This window comes from Sarcophilus harrisii, chromosome 3 (genome assembly GCF_902635505.1).
Source record: "Sarcophilus harrisii chromosome 3, mSarHar1.11, whole genome shotgun sequence".
Taxonomy (NCBI): Eukaryota; Metazoa; Chordata; class Mammalia; order Dasyuromorphia; family Dasyuridae; genus Sarcophilus; species Sarcophilus harrisii.
Window position 1 is genome coordinate 524,280,711 of NC_045428.1, and position 26,844 is coordinate 524,307,554.

At 37.5% G+C, this 26,844-nt stretch overlaps 1 protein-coding gene across 2 annotated transcripts in view; it reads left to right on the top strand.

Moving 5' to 3' along the window:
- Positions 1-670: 670 nt before the first annotated feature.
- WDFY2 (WD repeat and FYVE domain containing 2) overlaps positions 671-26,844 on the top strand; it is a 145,015-nt gene continuing 118,841 nt past the window's right edge. The window contains exon 1 of one of the 2 annotated variants that reach the window (XM_003764550.4): positions 671-1,080. In XM_003764550.4, coding sequence (XP_003764598.1) covers positions 944-1,080 — 137 coding nt within the window. In that variant the 5' untranslated portion in view covers positions 671-943. The remainder of the gene's footprint in view (positions 1,081-26,844) is intronic. The other variant, XM_031961963.1, reaches the window with a different exon arrangement.

Here is a 26,844-nt window from a genome sequence, read left to right on the forward strand (position 1 = left end):
AGACCCGAACCGTAGGGATAGTCGGCGTAGCCGCAGGAGTGCAGCGAGGGGAGGCGGTACCCGGCCTCACATTGCCGAAACTACAAACCCCAAGATGCAATTCGGTCTCCGCCCCTTCTCCGCTAGTCCGAGCTCGCCGAGACCGCGAGCACTCTAGGAATGTTCTCGTGCGCGCGCCTCCGGCGCATTGCGTCTAGCTAAACCCCAATTTCTTGGGGCGCCGATTGCTTCCGGCCCTTTCCGGTTCTTCCTATGGTAGGGAGGCAGGAGTAGGCGGTGCCATCGGCTAACACGTCTTTTGCCTGAGGTCGGGAATACGCGTGTTCTTTCCACTGGAGGATAAGAAGGGCGGGGCCTGGAAGTTCCATTAGGAAAGCAGACGAGTGAAAGGGAGGCGGCATGGGAGGAGAAATGAGAGGGCATGCGCAGTAGAAGAAAGCGAGGGTGCATCCGTGCTTGAGCAGAAGGGAAGCCATACAAAAAGCGCCTGCGCACGAGGCTCCAGCTTCCTGGCTAGTAGGGCCCGGTCCCATTCGCCGGAAGTGATGATCGCCCGTAATCCCGGTGCCCACGCTCCTCCCCCAGTCCTTGGGCCCCGCCCTCGAGGGATGGCCCTTTTCCTTTTCCCTCCTCCCTCTCTCCCCCTCCCTTCTCTTGCTGTCCCGTTTGTCCCCTCCCCTCCTCTCCCTTTGGCTGTTGGCACCTCGGGCCGCCACTGTTGCTGTCGCTGCCGGGCCCGCCAGCGCCACCGAGTTATCCCGGAGGCCAGCCGGGATATGATCTGTGTCCGCCGCTATTCCAGTCCCGCTGGCCCGCGCCCGTGTTGCCCTCTCGAACCCGCATCCGCGGGGCTGCGCACTCTAGAGTCTTCAGGTGTCCCCGCGCGGGCCCCGCCGCCGCCGCTGCTGCTGCTGCGGTGCCCCCCAGCCTGCCCCCTCCTCCCATGGCGGCGGAGATCCAGCCCAAGGCGCTGACCCGCAAGCCGATCCTGCTGCAGCGGGTGGAGGGGTCCCAGGACGTGGTCAACATGGCAGTCCTTGTGCCCAAGGAGGAGGGAGTCATCAGCGTCTCGGAGGACAGGTACGGGACCCCGCGGGGATACCCCGGGTGGGGTGGGGAGCGCCGAGGCGGCGCTGGCTTTTCTCCTCCCGACACTCCCCCTCCGCGTCTCGCCTCGAGCGCTTTTGTTCTTTGGCTTCTACTTTTTTCTCTCTTCCCTGGGGTCTCCCTGATCTCCCCGCAGTGTGCATCTCCTGGCGCTCCGCGTCGCATCTGCCGAGCAGCGTTGCGCGCCGCCTCCTCGGGCTGCGTGTCTCTTGGACCGGTGGCTCGAGCCCGGGCACTCCCCCCTGTAGGATGTCGGCACTCTTTCCCTCCCCCACCCCAGACGTCAGCCTCTCCGCCCCTCGGTGTCCCTGGGATGGGATCGAGGCTGCTGTCCAGCCTGGTCCAGCTTTGGGAGGGTCCGCACCTGTGCCGGCCCGCGTTGCTGATGCTGCCTTCGGGGCAGGTGCCCGAAAGACGCGCTGAACCATCTATTGGAGAGAAGAGAACGAAGGTGGAGGATACATTGCAGTTGCAGTGTTTTCTGCCCTGATCCTCGGGCAAACCTTCTTTTCCCTCTGTCCACCATTCTTAGTGAATTTTGAAGTGGCACTCGGGAAACTTAAATTCTGTTTACTTCATTCTGAAAACATTGCAAACCATTTACACTTCTTCACTCTTCGATCCTCTTCTCCTCCTGTCCCTTTTTACTTTCTATGGGGAAGTGCCTAGAACATACAGGGAACCAAAAAACAACATCCCTATAAATAGCTTTAGAGTTCCTTCTCTCTTGCTGGCTTATTTGCCTGTAATTGCATACTGCTCGATTTGCAGAAGTGGAGTTGATGCGCAGACAAATAGCCTATCAAATAAGCACAAACAGCTGACTGGTTAGCTTCTAAAAGAATGCTGTTTGGATAATTATCAAGATCATGATTTAATTATAGTAGCTTATCAGATATGTCAATGGATATTTGAGTAGTTAATATAAAACTACTGGACAGTTAAAATATTAGGATACTATGTATCGCTGTACAATGAGTTTTTTTAATGAGTAGGAAGAATGCCTTTGCAGATCCACTTTCACTGTATTTGATTCAGTGAAGGAAGTGCAGGAAGGGGGCTAAGTCGTTATGTGTTTAGTATTGTTTATCTTCAGGGCCAACTCAGCTTGCTGTGTCCCTTTTATAAATGCTTCTTGGCCTTTCAATAAATCAGTAAGTTCTTTATCATATCAGATGAACTACTTGTTCCAAAAGAAACCTGATCCATTTCCTCTGCAATTTGATGGGAGAAAATGTAAACATACACCTCTGTCTGAACTTGGCAATCAGTCTGCAATGAAATTCATCGTCGTAATTTAATATGTGTTTGTGGTAACTTTCCAAAATTTTTGAAGAAACTCTTTAATCTTCTATAGAGGTAAAATTCCATTATTACAATGGTGTTCCAAATTGTTTTGTTATGTTAAAATCTTGTTCTAAGCGATGGAATGGGACTTTTTACCATTTATCTGTAGATACTTGGAGAGGAAAAGTAGCTCATTTAAGCTTCTATTTAATAAATAATGAGAAATTCTTAGACTTTAAGAAAAAGAGAAAGATGACAAAACCTTCCCCTTATGTGTTAGACACTTTACTAAGCTTGGAGTAAGGCAAAACCAGCTTACAGTCAAATGAGAGAAACAACATGCAAGCAATTATTTTTAGGAACAAGATAGATACTGGATAAATTGGAGGTAATCTTAGAGGGAGATAAAAAGTCAACTTGCAAAGGCGAGATTTTAGCTGAGACTTAAAGTAAGAAATCCACGAGGCAGTTTAGAAAGGAGTCCCTATTAAGTCCAAGAACCTGGGGTAGACTTTGCTACCCATGTGACTGGGAAACTGACAATCTCTTCAATTTCCTCTGTATAGTGAAGGATTGAACTAAAGGGTTTTCAAAACTTTTTCCAGTTTGGAATCCTTTGAGAATACTCAGCTTTATTGGGGGGAGGGATAGGGAGATTGGACCTTTGAAATGACCTTCCTCCTCTCCACAACAAGGAAACTCCCCCTACCCAGAGAACAGGATTTTTAATTCCAGACCTTGTTTTTGTTTAGTACTTTTCTTATTCTCCTTGACTTCATTTTTCTTGGCAGAGATTCTGGAGTAGTTTCTCCTTCTACAGTTCTTTTTACAGATGGCAAAACAGGCAAATAAAGTTAAGTGACTTGTCCAATCTCACAATTCCAGTAAGTGTCCGAGGCCACATTTGAACTCTGGTCTTTCTGACTTGAGGCACTGAGCTCTATCCACTGCATTACCTAACTGCCTCATTTTGCCTGCCTTCAGTTAATATATAGAAAATATGAAGCCCAAAGAGGTTGTGATGTGGTTAAAGTTGTACAGTTAGTTGATGGCAGAGCTGGGACTCAATTCACTTTCACTTCCAATCCAGTATTCTTTTCAGAGGTCCTCAAACTTTTAAAATAGGGGGCCAGTTCACTGTTCCTCAGACTGTTGGAGGGCTAGACTATAGTAAAAATAAAAACTTTGTTTTGTGGGCCTTTAAATAAAGAAACTTCATAGCCCTGGGTGAGGGGGATAATCATCCTCAGCTGCCCCATCTGGCTCGCGGGCCGTAGTTTGAGGACCCCTGTATCATACTGAATTTTTAAATTTGTTTTGGACATTTGAAGTGAGAAAATGGGAAAGGCTATGAAGAATTCCTGTTTATGCGGGACAAATCAATTCTTCAAGTTCACCCATAGCTTAGTTTCTTTTTTCCACTTCTGAGATGCAATTTTTACATTAGTTATTTAATTATAGAGAATATTAGATGAACAGGGGTCAGAGAACAGGTCTGTCTTTATACAGAATAAGTGTAACTAAAAATGTAATTCATAGCTGAGTCTTTGGTTATCTTTGTCTTTTGTCTTTGAAACTTATGCATCAGGTTTTGTTTTGTTTTGGTAATGCTTTAATTGTGATAGGATTTATTCTATTTCTACTTTTCGAATATCCATTTGTATTGCCAGAATAATAATTGAGGCTGCTAGCTGGCTCTAAGGAGTCAGGAAGGACCAGTGTTTAAACCTAGCCTCAGATACTTCCTGGCTGTATGACCCTGGGTAAATTACTTAATGTGTCTTTCTCAGTTTCCTCCTCTGTAAATAAATTTACTCTTTCGGAATAAGCCAGTTGCCTCACAGGTTTGTTAAAAGATCAGTTGAAATAATATTGAGAGAGCACTGAGCTGTTACTATTAATAGCTAACACATAGCATTGTAAGGTTTGTAGAACGCTTTACAGATACCTCATTTTACTCTCACCATAATTCTGATAAGGATGCTATTATTATTATTATCCCTCTCTTCTAGAGAGAATATGAGGCAGACAGAGGTTAAGTGGCATGCCCAAGGTCACCAAGCTAGGAAGAGGCAGAAGCTGGATCTTAACCCAGTTTCTCCTGCCTTTAGTTCTAGTGGGCTCTGTCCATTGCAACCCCTAACTGCTTATAATCCAAAGTAGGAAGAAGTCATTTGTACTAAGGCCATCAAGGCTGTAACTCTTCTCTGCTGCTTAACTTCTAACAAGCTATATGGCCTTTTTGGTCTCTATTTTATTCATGTGCAGAATGAGAGGAGGGTTCAATTAAATAATTTTGAAGGTCCATTTCAGTTTTAAACTTCTGGCTTTATTCAGATTTTTTTCTTTTTGATGGAGGAGCAGATGGATGTAATTTCATTGTTTTGGAAGTTTACCAATGCAGATCCCAAGCCTCTAACTTAAGTTTTGATTCCTAGCAGTTAATTGACTTGCTTTTGGTTATACAGCTAATATATATTCTAGGGAGTTAGAGAACCCAGGCTTTCTAGACTTCAAGGCTAGCCCTCTATCCACCAAGTAACATTCCTCTACTAAGTCACATTGTCCCCTCTCTTACTCTGCATTTAGGTACACATCCTGGTCCCAATTGGGTTGGAGAGTGAGATAATGAATTCTGTGAAGTGGCCCATGGATTAAAATTTGAACTGGAACTCTTCAAAGATATAATTACATAACAGGGTAATTGTAGGCAACTACTTCATAGGATTTATTATTTCCCCTAATTGGGAGCTACTTGTGGCACTGATTCACTCAATTGAATGGAATTTAGTTATTGTTTTGTTTGCCTTAGGAAGAATCATATCAGATATTTTCTTTGATTGTAGGCAAAAATTTTCCCTATAGTTTATGATTTCTTTGCCTTTTACTGCAAAGACTGGAGAAAGTTTCTTAAAGGTAGTATGGAAATTGAATAGATTCAAATTAATTTTTGACTATTTTTAGTCTTTTAATGATTTAAAATAAATTAAATATCAGCTATGTTCAAAATTCAACAAATGGCATACCCAAAAATAGTTATCAAGAGAAAAGGTTTATAAGTAAGTTGTAACCACAACTGGTTTTAAATTTTCAAAGATTAAATGTACTCTTACAAATGTTAAAATCCATATTCTTACGCTCTATTCAGAAAGCATGGCAACTGATGTATGCCAGTAATCTGCCTGAAAGCATCTGTATGTCTTTCAAAGTGTGAATAGTTTTGTTTTAAAAAAAAATTTACTGGGAAAACTGATCAGAAGTTACTAAATTGAACACTTAGTTTAACTTGAAGTGGCCCAAAGAAGTGACTCCCAAAGAAATCGCAAAGTCATCAACTTCAGTTATGTAAGGAAACCAAATACTGTCTAATACCACAAGAATTTAGATCTGGCCAATCAGGATATGAAGATCCGGATATTGCACCACTTTGGAAAGCATAATGCCAATGCAAGCTTAATGCCAATGCTGACTCTTTTGGAGTTGGTGATATTTATCTAGTCAAAACCACTAAATTTCATTTTTCTTCATCTCTTCCTACCCATTCTTTTTGCATTCTTCTGGAAATTTAGGTATAATCATTAGTTTTCTTTTTGTGACTGGCTCAGGGTCACACAGCTAGGAAATGTTAAGTGTCTCACGGTGAATTTGAACTCTGGTCCTCCTGATTTTAAGGCTGGTGTGCTATCTACTACGCCATCTAGCTGCCCCAGTTTTGGTTGCATTTTTTCCAAAGCTGAAAAGGGGAGATGAGATAACTTAGACTAATAGCTGTTTTCCTCCTGCTGGATGATGGAATCATAAAAGAAACTACCATTTTTTTTGCATATACATTTTCTGTAGGGTAACTTTCATACCTTGCACTTTCCTTATTTTTATTATTTTATTACAACTCTCCAGATGACTCTAAATGATCATCTTCAATAATTCAGACAAACTAATAACATTTAGAAATCAACAATTTAATTGTGATTTGAGATTCCTACTAATAATTATAATTACTAATAGTTATTTAAGATTTATATTTTCTTTAAACTGTGATTGCTGGATTGATGTAGCATTGAACTACATTATTATATTATAGTATACATATGTTAAGAGAAAACTGGGTGCTAAGACACTTTTTCTTCTCAATTTCTCATTGGAAGAGGACTAGATAGAGGGCAATTTAAAAAAAAAAACTGCGAAGAGTGCCTTGATTGGAAAAAAAATTACATTTTCATTTATAATTTTATTTGCCTTTTGTTTAGGAAAGAGGTATCAAATATCTAGATTTAATATCATTTAGGAAAGAATCTGAAAAGTATCTTTATTGTGAAAAAGACTTTAACAAATTAAAATCAAGACTTTATACTCAATCTGTGGCACTTGTCAGGGAGGACCTTATCTTTCTACTGTCCATCCTTTATTTAGGATAGTGATTTTTAACCTTTTTTTGTGAACCTAATGAGCCTTTCTCAGAATTTTGTTTTTAAATGCACAAAATACAATCTTGATCATAAAGAAAACCATGTGTTGCAAAATGTTTAGTAAACTATTTCCTTTTTAAAAATTTTACAAACTCCAATTTAAGAACCTCAGATTTGGGACATGTTTACCCACAGAATTCCTTAGTGATTCTATCTTCTTGAAGAAGACAGGCTTGAGTCACACTAACCAACTCCTCAAATCCAGCTGTTCACAGAAATTCATTTGTGAGAATTCAAATATTAAAAAATATACTGAATCACCATCATCTTTTAGAGAAATTGAAATCAAGTAGCTATTCTGATTTGCTGCAATGATATTTATTTATTGGTGGCTTAGCTTTACAAAGTTATTTGTTTAGTATGGAGTCCAGCATCTAGTTAAACTGGACTTACAACATTCTTAAGACTTGACAGTTTTTGGATAATCTCTTTGGATTCCAGTCTGTAATAATTTGGCTACAGGGGAAAGTGAGATTCTCACAGTTCTAAAATGACCATTTCATTTCATGAAATGTTTGGGTTCTTCCCTTTGACTATTAATGTAGCATTTCAGCCTGAGAATCCCTAAATCTGGATTAAATATCTCAGAATTGATACAGTTTGACTAGAATCCTATCCTGAACTACTGTGGAATTGGGATAGGACTGTGGCCATTGAAAGTGCAACCCTAGTTGGAGCGGTCTTGACTTAGATTTGGGAATGGCTCAGGTTGAACAAACGTTTTACTGTATAGAAACATTTGACATTGTTACTTAGAACTTGGATTCTATTGCTTTTTTGAATTATGTTTACCAATTGTTAATCTTTTTTGGGTGGAGGGTTTTTCTGTCATTCCTTTTTTAAAATTTATTTTAAATTAAAAAAATTTTTTTTTTAGTACACATTGCTTTATGAATCATGTTGGGAGGAAAAAATCAGAACAAAAGGGAAAAACCCTGGGAGAGAAGGAAAAAAAAACCCACCAGAAAAAGAAGTGAACATAGCATGTGTTGAATACATTTTTAATAGCCATAGTTCTTTTTCTGGATGCAAATGGTGTTTTCTTTTCAAAGTTTATTGGATCACTGAATACCACCAAGAAGAACCAAATCTTTCATAGTTGATCCTAGCACATTATTGCTGTTACTGTGTACAATGTATTCCTAGTTCTACTTATTTCGCTCAGCATTAGTTCATGTAAATCTTTTCAGGTCTTTGTAAAATCAACCAGTTGTGTCCCTGGTCTAAGATGCTTTAAATATATATATATATATATATATATATATAGGTTTAATAATGAATAGGTATTTGTTAATGATATTTTAATTATTAGCCAAATTATTTGGATCTTTTTCATTCTACTCTCTCCTACATTTGCTTTCCTTTCATTAAAGTTCCAAGAATTAGCTTAAAGCAGGCATTAAAAAGCAAAATCTAAAAGAAAAACTCTTGATTCTTTAGTAAATCTTTTTTTTTTTTTTTTTTTTTTGCGGGGTTGGGGGGGGAGGGGGGGAAGAGTGAGGTGGGGTGAGGCAATTGAGTGAATTGCCTAGAGTCACATAGCCAGGAAGTGTTAAAATGTCTGAGGCTAGATTTTGAACTCAGATACTTCAGGGTTGATATTCTATCCACTATATCATCTAGCTATCCCCTCTTTGGCAAATCTTAAAATTAAACTAATTTAAAAAACAAACAAAATCAAGCCCTGGTCAGGAAAATGGCTTTATATGAAGGAGTTAAAATGACTTGCCTTATTCCCAGAAAGAAAATAGAAGATGGTGTCCTTAAACTTTGAATTGAAAGAATGGCACTTCTGGCTAAATCTTTTTACCCCTTGGCTTCCACAGGTACTTCTCAAGCAGGAGTTCTGGTCCAGGGGTCTGTGAACTTAGTAAATTTTTTTTGGAAACTATCAATATAATTAATTTCCTTTGTAATCTTCTGTATATGATTTCATGCATTTAAAAATAGTATTTTGAGAAGTAGTCTATAGGCTTCCCCAGACTTAGAAAAGCATTTAGAACCCACAAAAAGATTTAAGAACCTTCCCTTTAGAGATGAATAGGCTGTATTCTGTTGCCACTGCTTTGCATCCTCAAGACCTTGCTGGCAGTTCTGCCCTTTCTTGAATATCTTTATCCATATCATTTGCTCCTCCCATCTCAAACTTGGAATTTAGTGGTCCTACTCTCCGGATGAGGGCTAGAAAGGAAATTAATTGTTCTCTGCCCACTACTCTAACTACTTCCATCCTCAGGGAAGGAAACAAGGCTGGTAAATCAGTTTGTGAGGCTAGGGAATGACTTGAAAAATTTGATTTGCCATATTGTCTTAATAGCAGTTAACATATTTAGCACTATCAGTATAAATGACTACTATAGTGCAGGGGCAGGGAAATTCTGCCCACAGGTCAGGTCCAGCTCTTTGTTGAAAAGTCACATAATTTGCAGGAGGACAGATTAAGTAGTTGACTGATGGAATTATGCCTGAGGTTGCCAAGTACAAATTTGTATCTTAAACTTCTTTGATTTAGTTCCCCGCTCCCCTCCTTCCCCCACTTCCTACCTACTCCAAGACAGTATCTATAAATGAATTTAGTCTTTTGTCTCTTCCCATCAAATGAAGTATTAGCAAAAGCTTATCCCCTTGTTTTCCCAACTTCCGCCTGTGGATTATTTCTGTTCATCTCTTTTTATATGTGTCTCTGCATTTTTCTTAGCATTTTACTTCTGAGAACTTGTTTTTATTTTCTCTTTATTCTTTCTTGCACCTTCTGCTTGCCTTTCTTCTATATTTGTTCATATTAAAAAGCATCTTTTTGTATTTAATTGAATGGAATTTTTAATATTCCCAGTAATTAGTGGATAAGTATACATTTTATTTCTTTAGGTAAATATTCTATATATTTACAAACAAAATTTCATAAATGTACATTAGTTTGTTTTTTTAAATTTAGGATGTTCTTGAATTTTTTTTTTCTGACAATGATTGAGAGGAAGGACAAGGTTCCCCAACTTAACAAAGACCCAAGCATTTTATTCCCTAGGCAAGGATTGAAATTTGTTACTGCCCACCTTGAGGTTTTGAGATTTCCCTATAAACAAGTAGAACTTGAAATAGAAGAAAAGAAATAACTGTTCTTTAACGGAAAGCAGAACTTTCTAGCAATAAAAATATATATATATCTATTTAAAAGATAATATTAAAAAGTGTTTCTTAATCCTGTATCAACCCTCCCTCCCCAATATGTGTTGTTGTTGGACTTTTTGGAGCCTACCCCGCCCCATTCCAAGGTGACACAGTCAAAGCAGAATTTACTGAAATGTACATCAGTTCTTTGGAAAATCCTGGATAATTGCCACTCATAAATCTACTAAATTGTTTTGAGGATTTTGGCAAGTTGCTATATATTGTCCTTTAGATGGAAGTCATCTTGTCTTTGACTTACCATGTGAAATTTTATTGAGTCTTTTTAACAGATCTAAAATTATACTAAACTACTTTCAAGGATTAATAAATCATATTATTGGATTTAGATTAAATTCGACAATCATTAAGCTACACATGCAAAGAATATTAAGCACTTATTTTCATTCATTCATTCATTCAATAAGTATTAATTGAGCCTACATTCTGTGCTAAGCACTAAATGATGCCTGAATATGAAGACATTTGAACAGTGGTTGCTTTCAAGGAATCTTCTCTAGAGGACAAGACAGTACATAGACAAATAAATAAAAATATACATAAAGCAAATACAAGATAATTTTGGGGTTAGTTAATAAGCATTGAGAATGTAAATGCAACAAATGAGACTCCCTACTCACAAGGACTTTATATTCTAGAGCAAAAAGAAGTACACATATAAATATGTACAGAATAAGTATAAAGAGAATAAATACAAAGTTGGCAAATAGAACTAACAACTCAGCCATTGGGGAAATCAGTCAGAGGCTCTTGCGGGAAGATGCATTTGAACAGGAGCATTGTAGAGAGCTGGGGGATTTCAAGAGGCAGTTGGGAGAGACAACTCTATTTAAAAGATGAGGAAACTGAGGCACAATCTGTTGTCTGAGTCTGGATTTGAACTTATCTTGCTAACTTTAAAACTGGGGATCTATCCACTGCTCTACCAGATACCAAAACAAACAAAAAACATTTAAGGACTTTCTCCCTATCTTTACTATATATACTACCTGAGTGTAGGCAACTCTGGCGGTGATTCCTCGTCTTTAAAAGGGAACATTTCTATTAAATGATTAATAAGGCTTGTTTTAGCTCAGAATCTTATGATTATATGATCTTATTATCATGTGAATTGGCTGAGTTTCTTTCAGTAGGTGCTGAGTTCACCCAAAGACATTATTTCATGGGAAAATTGGTCATCATTTCTTGAGAGTGATTGAGATAATAGAAAGCAAATAGATTACCATGAAGATAATTATAACTGTTACCAGTAAAAATTGGAGAAAAAACAACTTAAAGCAACTCTTAAGCGTCTACCTCATGTTGATCAGTTTGGAAAAAGATGATAAAAAAGGAAATGACAGCAAGTATTGAAGGGGCTTCAGGAGAACTGGTGCTTTAATGTACCATTGGTGAAGCTGTCAATTAGTCCAACTGTTCTGGAAAACAATTTGGAATTGTGCCTCAAAAGTAACTAATCCACAAGTATCTTTTGACCCTACATTCTCACTATTAGAACTGTATTCACCAAAAGATCAAAAAAAAAAAACTAAGATGTACAAAAATATTTACAATAGCTTTTTTTTTTTGTAGTGACAAAGAAATAGAAACTAAAAGGATACCCATCAATTTGGAATAGCTAAACAAATTAGGTTATATTAATATAATAGAATATTGTGCAATCAGAAATGATAAGAGATGCGTTTAGAGAAATCTGGGTGGATATTTATAAACTGATACAGAGGGAAGCAGTCAGAACTAGAACAATTTATACAATGATAACTTTGTAAAGGCCAACAACTTTGAAAGACTTGAACTCTGAACAGTGTAATGGTCAAATATGATTCATGAATTCTGATGATAATCCATGCTATCCATCTCCTATTAGAGAGATGATACATCAAGATGCAGAATGAAACATTTTTTTTGGACATGAACAGTACAGGAATTTGTTTTGCTTGATTAGGTATATTTGTTTTTCTTTTTGATGGGGGAGATAGGGACAGAAGGGACAGAAAATAAACTCTTATTAGTTGAAAAATAAAATAATTTTAGCTGGGTCAAATAAGTGGTAAAAATAGAGAACTTCACAACATCTTCCAAGCTAGGTATACATATACAAAATGAAGGTGGAGACTAACAAGGAGTAGTTTGGAAATTATGATTTGGAATCTGGTATTGGAAAGGGATAAAGCTTGTAGACTACTTAACAGTATTAGTGTCTGCCAGAAGAGAATTGGAAGCTGGTACTTAGTAGTCTTTGACATAAAAAATGAAATTGTCTCTGCCTAAGAGGAAAGCCAATAGTTGTAGATCAAGGATGAGTTGTCAGATAAACAGATTAGTTAGAACAAAGGCTAAAATTAAATGACAAGATAAGAGAGCTTGAAGAAGAGCAAAAAAGATCTTCCCTGATTATAGCAGATCTAGCCTGACTAATTAAAATTCTTAAAAGTTAGTAAATAGACAAAATTAAGGGCATTTATCCAGCAGTGATTAAAACTGGTAATCATACTGGGGACACTAGAAGAGCCCCCTATGTCCTGAAATTGTTGCAGCCTGTCAACATTTACTCTTAATCTTTGCTTGGCCAGAACACAAAATAAACAATTTTCTAAACCTCTCCCTTCCCTAATTCCTTTTTTTTTTTTTATTTAAAGATTTTTATTTTCAAAACATGCATAGATACTGTTCACCCTTGCAAAATCTTTTGTTCCAAATTTTTTCCTTCCCTTCCCCCCACTCCTTCTCCTAGAGAGCAAGTAATCCAATATATGTTAAACATGTGCAATTCATCTGTATGTATTTCCACAATTATCATGCTGCACAAGAAAAATCGAATCAAAAAGGAAAAAAATGAGAAAGAAAACAAAATGCAAGCAAACAACAACCAAAAGAGTGAAAATACTGTTATGATCCACACTCAGTCTTCACAGTCCTCTCTCTGGGTGTAGATGGCTCTCTCCATCACAAGACTATTGGAACTGACCTGAATCACCTTACTGTTGAAAAGAGTCATGTCTGTCAGAGTTGACCATTACATAATCTTGATGCTGTGTACAATGATCTCTTGGTTCTATTCATTTCACTTGGCATCAGTTCATGCAAGTCTCTCCAGGCCTTTCTGCAATCATCCTGCTGATAGTTTCTTTCTTTTTTTTTATTTACAAGATATATGCATGGGTAATTTTTCAGCATTGACAATTGCAAGACCTTTTGTCCCAACTTTTCCCCTTCTTCCCCCCACCCTTTCCCCCCAGATGGCAGGTTGACCAATATATGTTAAATATGTTGAAGTATAAGTTAAATACAATATATGTATACATGTCCAAACAGTTATTTTGCTGTACAAAAAGAATCATACTCAAAAGTGCAGCCGGACAAAAATAGAAAGACTGGGAATTCTATATAGTGCTTCATAGTCATCTCTCAGAGTTCTTTCACTGGGTTTAGGTGATTCAGTTCATTACTGCTCTTTGGAACTGATTGGGTTCATCTCATTGTTGAAAATGGCCATGTCCATCAGAATTGCTCATCATATAGTATTGTTGTTGAAGTATATAATGATCTCCTGGTCCTGCTCATTTCACTCAGCATCAATTCATGTAAGTCTTTCCAGGCCTTTCTGAAATCATCCTGCTGGTCATTTCTTACCGAACAATAATATTCCATAATATTCATATACCACAATTTATTCAGCCATTCTCCAATTGATGGGCATCCACTCATTTTCCAGTTTCTGGTCACTACAAAGAGGGCTGCCACAAACATTCTTGCACATACAGGTCCCTTTCCCTTCTTTAAAATCTCTTTGGGATATAAGCCCAGTAGTAACACTGCTGGATCAAAGGGTATGCACAGTTTGATAACTTTTTGAGCATAGTTTCTTTCTTTTTTTTTTTTTTTAATAGCCTTTTATTTACAGGTTATATGCATGGGTAACTTTACAGCATTAATAATTACCAAACCTCTTGTTCCAATTTTTCACCTCTTAACCCCCACCCCCTCCCCCAGATGGCAGGATGACCAGTAGATGTTAAATACATTAAAATATAAATTAGATACACAATAAGTATACATGACCAAAATGTTATTTTGCTATACAAAAAGAATCAGACTCTGAAATATTGTACAATTAGCTTGTGAAGGAAATCAAAAATGCAGGTGGGCATAAATATAGGGATTGGGAATTCAATGTAATGGTTCTTAGTCATCTCCCAGAGTTCTTTCTCTGGGCATATCTGGTTCAGTTCATTACTGCTCCATTGGAAATGATTTGGTTGATCTCGTTGCTGAGGATGGCCAGGTCCATCAGAACTGGAATACTATATGATGTATTGTTGTTGAAGTATATAATGATCTCCTGGTCCTGTTGAGCATAGTTTCAAATTGTTCTCCAGAATGGCTGAATCCTTTCACAATCCTACCAACAATAATGCGTCAGTGTTCCAGTTTTCCCATATGCCCTCCAATATTCCACATTATCTTTCCCTGTCATTCTCTGCTGATAGTTTCTTATAGAACAATACATTCCATAGCATTCATATACCATAACTTATTTACCCATTCTCCAGCTGATGGGCATCCACTCAGTTTCCAATTTCTTGCCACTATGAAAAGGACTGCTACTAACAATTTTGTACGTGTGAGTCCTTTCTCTTTTTTATGATCTTTTTGGCGTACAAGCCCAGTAGAAACACTCCTGGATCAAAGGTTATATACAGTTTGATAGCCATTTGGGTATAGCTCCATATTGCTCTTCAGAATAGTTTGATTAGTTCACAAATCCACCGACAATATATTAATGTCCCAGTTTTCCCCCATTCCCTTCCCTAATTCTTAAGCAAAGCATTTTATATATAGTAGATGCTTAAAAGAATGTTAATCGACTTGAAGCCTAGTCATAAGGAAACCCAAGGGCCACATTAGACTCTCAGGTTTACTTCATATAAAAATTAAGCTCTTATACAAATTTGAATGAAGTTAATAAAGGACCACAAATTATTGTAGAAAACCTATACCTACCTAAAAAGGGCTTGGAAGAAGATCCAGCTAAATCAGATCATCTTTTTTTTTTTTTAGAAAAGGAGATAGTTTTATTTATTTATTTATTTTTTAATTTAATAGCCTTTTATTTACAGGTTATATGCATGGGTAACTTTACAGCGTTGACAATTGCCAAACCTCTTGTTCCAATTTTTCACCTCTTCACCCCCACCCTCTCCCCCAGATGGCAGGATGACCAGTAGATGTTAAATACATTAAAATATAAATTAGATACACAATAAGTATACATGACCAAAACATTATTTTGCTGTATAAAAAGAATTAGACTCTGAAATATTGTACAATTATCTTGTGAAGGAAATCAAAAATGCAGGTGGGCATAAATATAGGGATTGGGAATTCAATGTAATGGTTTTTAGTCATCTCCCAGAGTTCTTTCTCTGGGTATAGCTAGTTCAGTTCATTACTGCTCCATTAGAAATGATTTGGTTGATCTCCTTGCTGAGGATGGCCAGGTCTATCAGAACTGGTCATCATAATAGTATTGTTGTTGAAGTATATAATGATCTCCTGGTCCTGCTCATTTCACTCAGCATCAGTTCGTGTAAGTCTCTCCAGGCCTTTCTGAAATCATCCTGTTGGTCATTTCTTACAGAACAGTAATATTCCATAATATTCATATACCACAATTTATTCAGCCATTCTCCAACTGATGGACATCCATTCAGTTTCCAGTTTCTAGCCACTACAAAAAGGGCTGCCACAAACATTCGTGCACATACAGGTCCCTTTCCCTTCTTTATAATCTCTTTGGGATATAATCCCAGTAGTAACACTGATGGATCAAAGGGTATGCACAGTTTGATAACTTTTTGAGCATAGTTCCAAACTACTCTCCAAAATGGTTGGATTCGTTCACAACTCCACCAACAATGCATCAATGTCCCAGTTTTCCCACATCCCCTCCAACAATCATCATTATTTTTTCCTGTCATTTTAGCCAATCTGACAGGTGTGTAGTGGTATCTTAGAGTTGTCTTAATTTGCATTTCTCTGATTAATAATGTAAGTCAGATCATCTTAAGGACATTTTTTGCAGATGCAAGAACGGATATCAAATAGAATGATAAATACGACAGATCTGCTTGCAGTCTTTTAATGATCAGTATTAATTGGTAATAATGATAGTGCATCAGTACATTTAACCTCCCTAATGTAGTATGTGAGGACAGAGCAATGGTACTTAAGATTGTTGGAGTTAGGGCAACTCAAATACATTCTGAAGAAATCAGTGCTAGAGGCATTATGAGATCAGTTTTCAAGATTTTTCAGAGGAAGGTTTCATAAGAATAGAAACATTCACAAATGTTTCCTCCCCAAAAAACAAACAAACAAACAACAGAAAATATCAGTTACTATTGAACATGCCTCATTAATCTTTATAAAATCTTTATGAGAATGGTCTAAAAATGTAAGGTTGGTCAAATTAAAGAATCTTTAAAACTATCTTTAGCCAACTTATAAAAGACTGACAAATGCAACTTTGATAATAACTTTGTTCAGTGATCTACTGAGTATCAGTACAAAATGAAGTGCCAAACTGGGAATCATATATTCTCCTAGCATGTTTGTCATTGTCATGGAAGATAGCTAGAAAAAAAAAAAGATTCCTCCTTCATGTTAGTTATCTAACCATCAAAGGTTATCAAAAGATATCTCCTGTTTACAGATGACTTTGTATTGATTGCATTGAACCTCAGTATATTACAAAAACCCTTATGATATGTACAACAAGGTGAAAGAATTTGTTTCAACTCAATACTAATATCGAAAGTGGATTGGAAATGGCTTATTGCTTAAATTATAATATGCAACTCTGGGGAATCCCATTAAGATAAATCTCTGTGTCAGTGTGTTTTTATATGTATGTGTTTGTTGTGTAACTAGGAATTGGAAATAAGGAACATACTGGGATGAGATATGCTTCTGAGAATTGGGGTCTTCCCTTATGTTCAAAATTGTAATGTTCTCTTCTCTAAAATATAATCGTTCTCTGGCAGCAGATTTCTCGGGGGCTTCTGGAGTCAGCCTTAGGTTCATTTCAAAGTAATAATCACCTCAAATGCAGCCAGCTTGTTAAAACTTCAAATCTTTTATTTTCTTTCCCAAAATAGCCTGGTTAGCTTTGCTTGGTTCCCGAGAGCTCTTGCCACTAGTCCTTTGTCTCTTCCAGCTTCAGCCTCAGCCTCCAGCTCCCTCTAAATCCTGGCTCTGAATCTCCCTGAAGTCTCTAGTGCTTGTCCTTTTATATGCTGTTTTAGAGGTGTGAACTCAAAGGTTGACTCCTCCTCCGAGAGTGGGATTGTGGGAGCTTGACTTGTGAATTTTCTCCACTGAACTTGTGAATCTCCCGGACTTGTGAATCTTGTAGAACTCCAATGAGTGATAAACACATTAGTGAACCAAAGAACTGCTAAGCACGATGCTAAATTAGACAACTGACTTATTACCTTGTAAGAATCCTAACATAAAATGATATAGCTGGCCTTCTATCATTCTGAATATGTTGGTAGAGATTGCTCACAAGGGCATAGTTAAAACAGCAGTATTAGTGACTGTAGAGCAAGGGCCTCCAGCATTCCCTTCCTATCTTAGCCTATTCTGAAATGGCCTTTTATTGGGATTTTCCTGGGATTCCTCTTCCCCTCTTTCCCAGACTTTTTTTTTTTTTTGATACTTTATCTCAAACCAGAGTTCATTGTACAAGTCAGACATTATGTAAACTATTTAAAAAAAAAAATGAAGAGAATATCATTGCATCAATGCAGGAGTAATAAGCAAATGGTTATGTGAGGGAATATTAATTTGCAGGGTGGGACAACTTTATAAATACTGTTTCTCCAGCAATATGTTTATGTTGGTTGAGTAAGGAAGTGGTAATAAAATGACAGCAAAAAGTGGGATTGTAGGATAGGAGGGTAAACAGAATTTTCAACTTTTTTGGCAGTTTGTGGTTTTCTCTTTTTCTCCAAACTGTTCATATAATAGTTGTTATGTTCAGATATCCATTTATATTTTATTGCTTTGTTCTATAATTGGCACAATTGCTACTACTCTTGAGATTTAAAATACGGACTATATAGATATTTCCATGCATCATTTAAGGAGAAACGGGAAACCCTGAAGTTTGAAATATTTCCTCACCAGTGGTAGGCAACTGTCTTCGAACTCACAGTATACTTAATAGAATCTTTGTCTCTGCTTTGCAATTAGGCTTTTGAGCATAGCTCTTTTTTCATCTTGTTTCTATAAGGCCTGCTTTGGACCTAGTAGGCCTTTCTAAGGTTTCTTGGCACCCAAACTGAGCCTTGTATTTGGGAGATAGAAAGACCTACTTTTTAAAAAGTTGCCACTGACAAAAGTGATTTGGTCAGGTTTTGATGCAGGTTGAATGACTCAAAGGAAGTAATGTGACAGTTTTGTTCAGATTGGAAATCACAAAGCTTGGATTCCCATTTTAGTATTATCACTTAGTAGCCCTTATGTTACCTCTGTCCTTATCTATCAAATAGGGATTAAAAAAAGGACAACTGACTGGAAACTTATACAGTTTGTTTTAAAGTACATTGTAATTTAAAGTGCTATCTAAATGTGAATTATTTTTGAAATGAGCAGTCATCACAAATGGTCCTCAAAAACACTGGTGTAATCAAATGTCTATGGGGTGGGGCAGCAGGACTAGTTTGAGCTGTGTCTGACTCTTCTTGGCCCCATTTGGGGTTGTCTTGGCAGAGATACTGGGATGGTTTGCCATTTTCTTCTCCAGATGATTTTTATGGATGAAGAAACTGAGGCAAATAGGGTAAATGACTTGCCATGGTTATACAGCTAGTCAGTGTCTGAGTTGGATTTCTTTCTCACTCCAGGAACAGCATCTTATCTACTGTACCACTTGGCTGTGCCATTACTATAAGTATGCTATACTTAAGTTTCTGCTGTTGAGGAGGAGGTAGTATCAACCTGTTCAGGCCAACCTGTTTGTGAGTCATACAACTCTCAGGACAAGACTTCATTGGTTTTTAAACCTATAATAACCATAGACCTTTTTAGGACTTGTGTATGTACATGAATGTGTATAATAGACTAGCTTGGGCCAATCTCTAGAGTCGTCTGCTCCTATCTTACTTAAGGTTCCAGTAGTATCTAGTCCCTAGTCTAGTTCTTCACAAGTCCCCACTGATATATTCTCCACTAATCATCATACTGCCAGATTCAACCCATTTATAAAAAAGGTATTTACTAAACAGAGCAGTATCTGGGGAATAGGTTTATACTTAAAGCACAAATGTAATTGAACACATGTGAAGAACACAAGTATCAAAGGGGTACCTTACAAATCTTGGTTACTGGCAGCCCCCCTGCCCTCTCTTTTTTAATAGAATATTTATGAAGTTTCCAGAATCTGGTTTCAGATTCTTGGTGACCCAGTTGATAGAGCACTGGACCTGTCCCTTCACCTCAGACACTTACCCTGACAAGTCACTTAATCTCTGCCTGGTTGCCTCATCTTTAAAATAAGGATAATAATAGTTCTGTCAACCAGAATCTTTGTGAGATCATTCATCCAATAAATGTTTGAGTACCTGTTACTTGCCAGACAATTTGCTAAGTGCTGGGGATACAAAAAGAGGCTAAAGTAAGTCCTCACCTTCACTGTGCTCACTAACTGTTAAGAGAACAAAAGAAGGGTTTGTAAAGCACTTATTTAGCACAATGTCTGACATGTATTAGGAACTTCATTATGCTTCTTTCCTTCTCTATCAGGTATAGTTCTCTGCTGAGGCTTGAGAGTTAGGAGAGTCTAATTGGATTTGAAATCAGAGAAACTCCCTGGAATGGACTTTCTTTTCTTTTTTTTCCCCTTATTTTTTCTTTCTAGGATTTTCTTGGGCCTGGAGAAGAATACCAACTTTCAGTGAGTTTGTCTAACTAAACTCTTATATTTAGAACAATTTGTTAGTCTCCTAGGATCTGTGGCTGCAAAACTGAGTATACTTTATGACTAGTATTGTTTTTGAAGAAACAATTTTGATTCTGACTTAATTTTTTAAAAAAGCATTTCCATATACAAGTAAACCATAAAAGGATTTTATATGAAACCATGAATTTCCATTTCATGTCGCTTGTTTTTTAGAATATATAATAAATTCTTTACATTTTTTTCAAAACTTTCTTGCTTGTCTGTTTTTTTTTTTCTTCTAACTTCTGTTCTTTGCATTTAAAAAAATGTTACAGTGGTTCATGATTTTTAATTTTTTGACATCACTTTATAGCAAGGATTTTCTCATTAAAGGCTTACTTTGGTGATGGAATATCCTACTAACTTACCACTTGAGAGGCAATAAATAAGTGTTCAGGCCAGACAGTTTGTTATTCTTCTCAATTGTCTTTAACAGCCAGAGGCCATAGCCCATATGTTCCTTTACTGGATGTTTGAGAACATAGATCACAGGTCATAGTAAGGAGGCAGCTTTGTTATCAAAGGTGTAGTTAGTAACTGGGTGTGTTACATAGTTTCATGCATCCTGACCAGTGTTCCCAGAAGAATTTGGCAAAGGTGGACATACCCAAGCTCAGGCATGTTATACTAAACATGACTGCTTTGCTATAATTCCTTTAAACAAAAACTTCCTTCCAGAAGACTCTCTCTTTATTTAGACTTAAGACTTGCATGTTGCAGTCAGGATGGTCATGAGCTAACATTGAAGCACTGATATTTTTACTACCTAGACAATGTTTTGTCTGAAGCCAGGAGGAGCTGAGTTCATTTCTGGCCTCAGACACTTAACACTTCCTAGCTGTGTGACCCTGGGGAAGTCACTTAGCCCCAATTGCCTTTGTATAATAAATAAATAGATCTATGGAAAGCTCTAACTAGTGGCATCTGCTGAGTTAGCACACTTTAGTAAATGAAACACAAGCCTTCTGTCAGAAATCACAAATCCCCAAACTGGAGTAGGCTAATATAATAATTAGGCTATTAAGAGAAAGATTCAATTTTTTGTGTGGTTATTTCTCAGTCATGTGTGATTCTTTGACCTCATTTGGAGTTTTCTTAGTAGAGATTCTGGAGTAGTTAGCCATTTCCTTCTCTAGCTCATTTTACAGGTAAGGAAACTGAGGCAAACTGAGTTAAGTGACTTATCCAGAGTCATATATTAGGAAATATCTGAGGCCAGTTTTGAATTTAGGAAGATAAGCTTTCTTTACTCCAGTAGTAACTCTTATCTACTGTGCAACCTAGCCTGCCCCATTCAAATAATAAATACTCTTTTTGTTGTTGTTGCTGAGGCAATTGGGGTTAAGTGATTTGCCTAAGGTCACACAGCTAGGAAGTGTTAAGTGTCTGAGTCCAGATTTTAACTCTTCCTGACTTCAGGATTGGTGCTCTATCCACTACACCACCTAGCTGCCCCTGCCCCATTCAAATATGTAAAGAACAAAAGAAAAGGATTGTATAAGAAAATGAAAACTTATGCACAAATTATTTTGTTTGAGTTTTTTGTTTGTTTTAAATTGAGTAGGCAGCCAAGTGCATAGAAAGTGGATGCTGGAATTAGGGAGGCCCAAATTCAAATCTTGCCTCAAATAATAACTAGCTAGGAGCCTGCACAAGTTACTCAGCTTCCTGTTCTCCAAAAGAAAAAAAAAATAGCACTTGCTTCCCAGGGTTACTGTGAAAATCAAATGAGATAATCATAGTAAAGCACTTAAACTAGTGTTCCTAACATGTAGAAAGTACCATGTAAATGTTAGTAATTAAGTTGAAAAAGGTAGTCATCACATTCTATTTGTGTCTGCTTCCATTCCTCTTTTTGTATTCAATGAATTTTTAGAAAATGATATCTTTTCCCCATATTTTTCACTACCTTTTTGGCCTCAAATTTCTTTTGAAAAAATGAGCTGGAGAAGGTTACAAAGAGTTTAACACAACTGAACAACTGTTCTTAGGTTCAGATGAAATAATGTATATGAAATATACTATATGAAAGTCAAAGGATTTTTTGTTGGTTGATTTTTGTCTAATTCTTAAACTTCTCTGTAGATATAGGTTCCCAGCTTCTTAAACTGTTGTTCACAATTCCAAATGAAGCTCTCAACTGAATTGGAGAGTTCCAAATTATGATTTATTATCAGTATATGCTCATTTTAAAATTTTCTCATGCAAAAAGGGTTTGCAAGTGGAGAAAAAGTTTAGGAAACCCTGAATTAGTTTACGGTTTATAATCTTATCAATTGTCTGGAGCTCTGAAAGCTAGAGACTTATTCCAGATCCAGGGACTCTTATGTGTCAGGCAGTACTTACCCCCAGGGCTGCTTTTCTGCCCCTTATGCCATGCTGCCTCCTCATGGTAGCATTGTTATTATATTAACTCCTCTTCCTCTCTCCTCCTGTCCCATAGAAGATTGCTGAAGTACTTGGGGGCTAGTTTTGGGGAAATTCTCATGAGTTTATGTCCAAAGTTTTTCATTGAATGTGAATATCCTGGTATATTCATGATATGAACTGTGCAGTAGGGACAGTCAACTCATTCATCAATCAGTAAACATTAAGTGCCTATTTGGGTGCCAGGCATTGTGTTAAGTAAGGTTTGAGGATACAAAAAGGGATAAAAGACTTCCTACTCAAAAAGGGGTAAAAGACTTCCTATTCTCAAGGAGCTTATAATCTAATGAAAATACTGCTGTCAGTTCTTCCTTTCTGTTTAATGGAGCTATTTTTACATAGAAGAGTTACTTAATTGCCTAATTATTATATTAGCCTACTCCATTTTGGGGATTTGTGATTTCTGACAGGAGGCTTGTGTTTCATTTACTAAAGTGTGCTAACTCAGCAGATGCCACTAGTTAGAGAGCTTTTCTATAGATCTCTTTATTTATTTATTATACAAAGGCAATTGGAGCTAAGTGACTTGCCCAGGTCACACAGCTAGGAAGTGTTAAGTGTCTGACTCAGAAATGAATTCAGCTCCTCCTGACTTCAGGGCTGGTACTCTATCCACTGTACCACCTAACTGCCCCTAGATCTCTTTATTACTGATGATTGGGCTGTCCTAAGTAGGGGAGATAATATGCAGATAGATACCTCTTAGAAAAACATAGGGAGATTACCACTAGAAGAGATGAAAGACTATTGAAGACATGAAAATTTAGGCAAAGCTTATCTAGAAAAAAGAAAAGTAGAGAGAGCCTCACCTCCTGACCAACAGATAAAAGACTAATATGCAGAATGGAATACATTTTTGAACATAGTCAATATGATGTGTGTATGTTAAATATTTCATATTTGAAAATAGAATTTAATTTTAAAAAGGGAGTGAGGGAGGAGGTTAATGACTGGGAAGTTAATTTCTATTCTTCTTCTACATAGTGGCCTTGCTTTAATGGAAAAAAGACTAGGCTGCAGGAATCCAAGCCAGGTGCCAGCCCCAGCTCTACCACTGTTAGTAGGGTGATCTTGGAAAAAAAAATCACTGGAAAGTCCAAGCTTGATTTTCCTCAGAGAATTCCAACATATTTGAATGGGGAAGGGATTGAATACTATGATAAATCCTTGATCTCATCCAGGAGGGCCACTCTCTCCTTTATTCTATTTCAGCCTGCTTGAGTTCATCCACATCTTTTCCATTCTGTTCTATTTTTGTCCCTTTCCTTCACTAAATCCTTCAAAGAGGATCCACTCAAACCTCTGGGTGCCTTCCTCTGGATCTTTATAAATATTCCATAGGCAGTTGAAGTTCAGAGGAGAAACTGTAGCTGGATATATAAATATGGATAGACATGCTAGTTGAACCCATGAGATCCCTGGTATTAAAACATCCAGGAGAGAGTTCCAGGAGTGGAAAAAGAAAGGGTCATAAGACAGAACCTTGTGGAATATCCACCATGAAGAGACATGATATGGATGATGAACTAGCAAAGGAAACTGAAAAATAAAGAAGGGTGTCAGAGCAATTATAGAGGATAGAATATCTAGGTGAAGGGGGTGATCAATGCTGTCAAATGCAGGAGACATGTTGAGAAAGTGCAGGACTGAGAAAAGACCATTACAGAATTTCAGTTAAGAGCTTATTAGGTGTTTTGAAGAAAGCAGCTTCAGTTGACAATGGCATCAGAAACCAGAAACTGATTTGAGTGAATGAGAAGAGAGGAGGTGGTGGTAAGTATAAGTGACTTTCTCAAGAAGTTTGGAAAAGGGAGGAGAGATATGGGATATCAGCTTGAGAAATGGTGGTTCCAGGGAAATTCATTTATTAAGAATTGGGGAGACTAGGGGCATCTTTATGGTATGGTGTATAGAGCACCAGCCTTGGAGTCAGGAGGACCTGAGTTCAGATCTAGCCTCAGACACTTAACTTACTATTAAGTAAATGTGATCCTGGGCGAGTCACTTAACTCTGATTGCATACAAAAAAAGAAAAAGAAAAAATTTGGGAGATTTGGGGATGTTTGAGATAGAAGTAGAAGATCAAAATACAGGAAGAGAAGTGAGCAAAAGAGCAGGTCCACTATTTTGCCAGATTCTTGGGAAGATGGAGAGATTGGATATTATGTGAAGGAGTTTTGAGATGAAGAGATTGGAAGAAGATAAGTTCATGTCAAATGACTTCATTTTTTCCAAAAGACAAGGTCCTCAGCTGGGTGAATGAAGGTAGGATCCTTTAGAAGGGAGGAGATGTGAAATAGCTTCTGATTGAGAAACAGTTTAATAAGCCTAAAGGGATTGTTTTACTATAATATGAGCTCAATTTTGAAGTTGGATTACATGCATTTATAATATACCCAGTTAGCACAATTGTGCTACTTCCTCTCAAGTTCAACAGTATGTATAGAAGCAAAGAGGCATATGGTAGGAGTAAACCAAGATTGAGGTTGGCAACAGATGACAAGAATAAGACGAGGGGGAAGGCGGTTATAGAATAGAAAGTGATTATAGAGTTGAAATAGCCAATGATAGATAAGATTAGAAAGAAAGGAAACTGAAATGAAGGGTGGAGAAGTTGGAGGTTATTCTCATAGGAAGTTTTTATGTAAATGTTAAAGCTTTCTAGTATAGGAGCAGCAACTGGGGAAGAGAGGAAGATGGTGAACCAGATTTTGGATTCCTTGAGAAAGGAGGGAGAATGATCTGTGGGCAGGTATACTACAAGCCAAATACCTGAAGACATATCTTGTCTCTATGAGTCTTCTCCAAGTTAAACTACTTCCAGTTCCTTCAGGCAATTCTTTGCTGGCATGAACTTAGATATCTTCTTACCCTCCTTTAGATGCTCTCCAGCTTGGCAACAATAAGCATTTATTAAGCTTTAGTGTATGCTCAGTGAAGTTAGGTCTTAGGGATACAAAAGCAAAATAAGCAGGCTCTGACTTCTAGGGACTCATACTTTGTAATGAGGAAGGTGGTGGGAATCAAGCAAATGCACACATTAAAAAGCTCTTTATATAGGTTAACTCCAATAGCCTGGTGAAATAAGGAGACAAGGAAAATGAAAGCTATTCTTATTCTTATTGTACATATGAGAAAACTGTCTTAGAGAGTTTAAGAAACTTAAATCATAGCTTCATAGCTAGTAAACAGAGGGAGAATTTGAACTCGGGTCTTAATTCCAAATCCAGTTCTATGCCCAGGGTACAATATCCATTAGAAAGAATGTATTTAATCACTAAGGGGATTGGAAAATACATTAAAGACATGGTGACACACTGGTCCTTAAGGAAGCAGCTAAATTCCAAGGGGTCAGGAAGAAATGAACATTAAGCATCTACTATGTGTCAGGCACTTTGCTAAATGACTTTATAAATATCTCATTGATCTTTACATCAATCCTGCAAGGTAGTTGCTATTATTTTTGCCAGTTTATAGTTGAAGAAACTGAGGCAAACAGGTTAAGTGACTTGCCCAGGCTTACACTAGTGTTCAAAGCTGAATTTTGAGCTCACTTTCACCTCATCTTTTTGACTGCACATCTTTTATTCACTATGCTTGGTTCCTAGTTGCCTCTAGGGTGGGGGACCCTGGACAAAGGTATCAAAACATCTTTAATTAGTCTTCTAGGGAAAGGGAACTTGTTAATACTGGAGGCAGCCCAGTTCTTTTTTGGATAGTTAGTTTTTCTTTATATCATTTAAACTCCTTATAACTTGTATATATTGCTTTAGTTCAAATAAATGGTATTTTAAGTGTATCTAACTACAGCATTGCTGTAGAGGACTGTGGGTAGACTAGGTAAGTGCTATCCTGACTGAGAAATTCTTTCCCATGGAAAACCATCTTGCCTTTAGGCATCACAGTGGAAAACACCTGCTCAACTTGATGTAGATTAATTAACCTGTTAATATATTACCTTTTCCCAGAATATTCCAACCATAACCCAGTTACTCTATCCCACTGACTCAACTCTACTACAAGTCATTTGTGTTTTCACGCTGTACCACCTCATTTATCTTTTTGTCTTCTCAATCCAACATGAGAGATTATAAAATGTCTCCTTTTTGCCCAACTCAGAGAAGAGAAGAGCTTGTCTATAGCAACAGGTTATTGTATTTATAGTCTGAAAAGTACAGAGTTATGGGCCCATTGATTGGTGCAAGTATTTGAAGTTGATAATAAAACACCGGCTTTTGCTTAACTTTAACAAATTACCGAGGAAATTGAATTGGGGGTAGAAGGGGAAAATGCCTCAACTTACTCAGAAAACTCGTTAATTTGACTTGGGAAATACATCTTCCCCCTAACTTAATTAATAGAGAA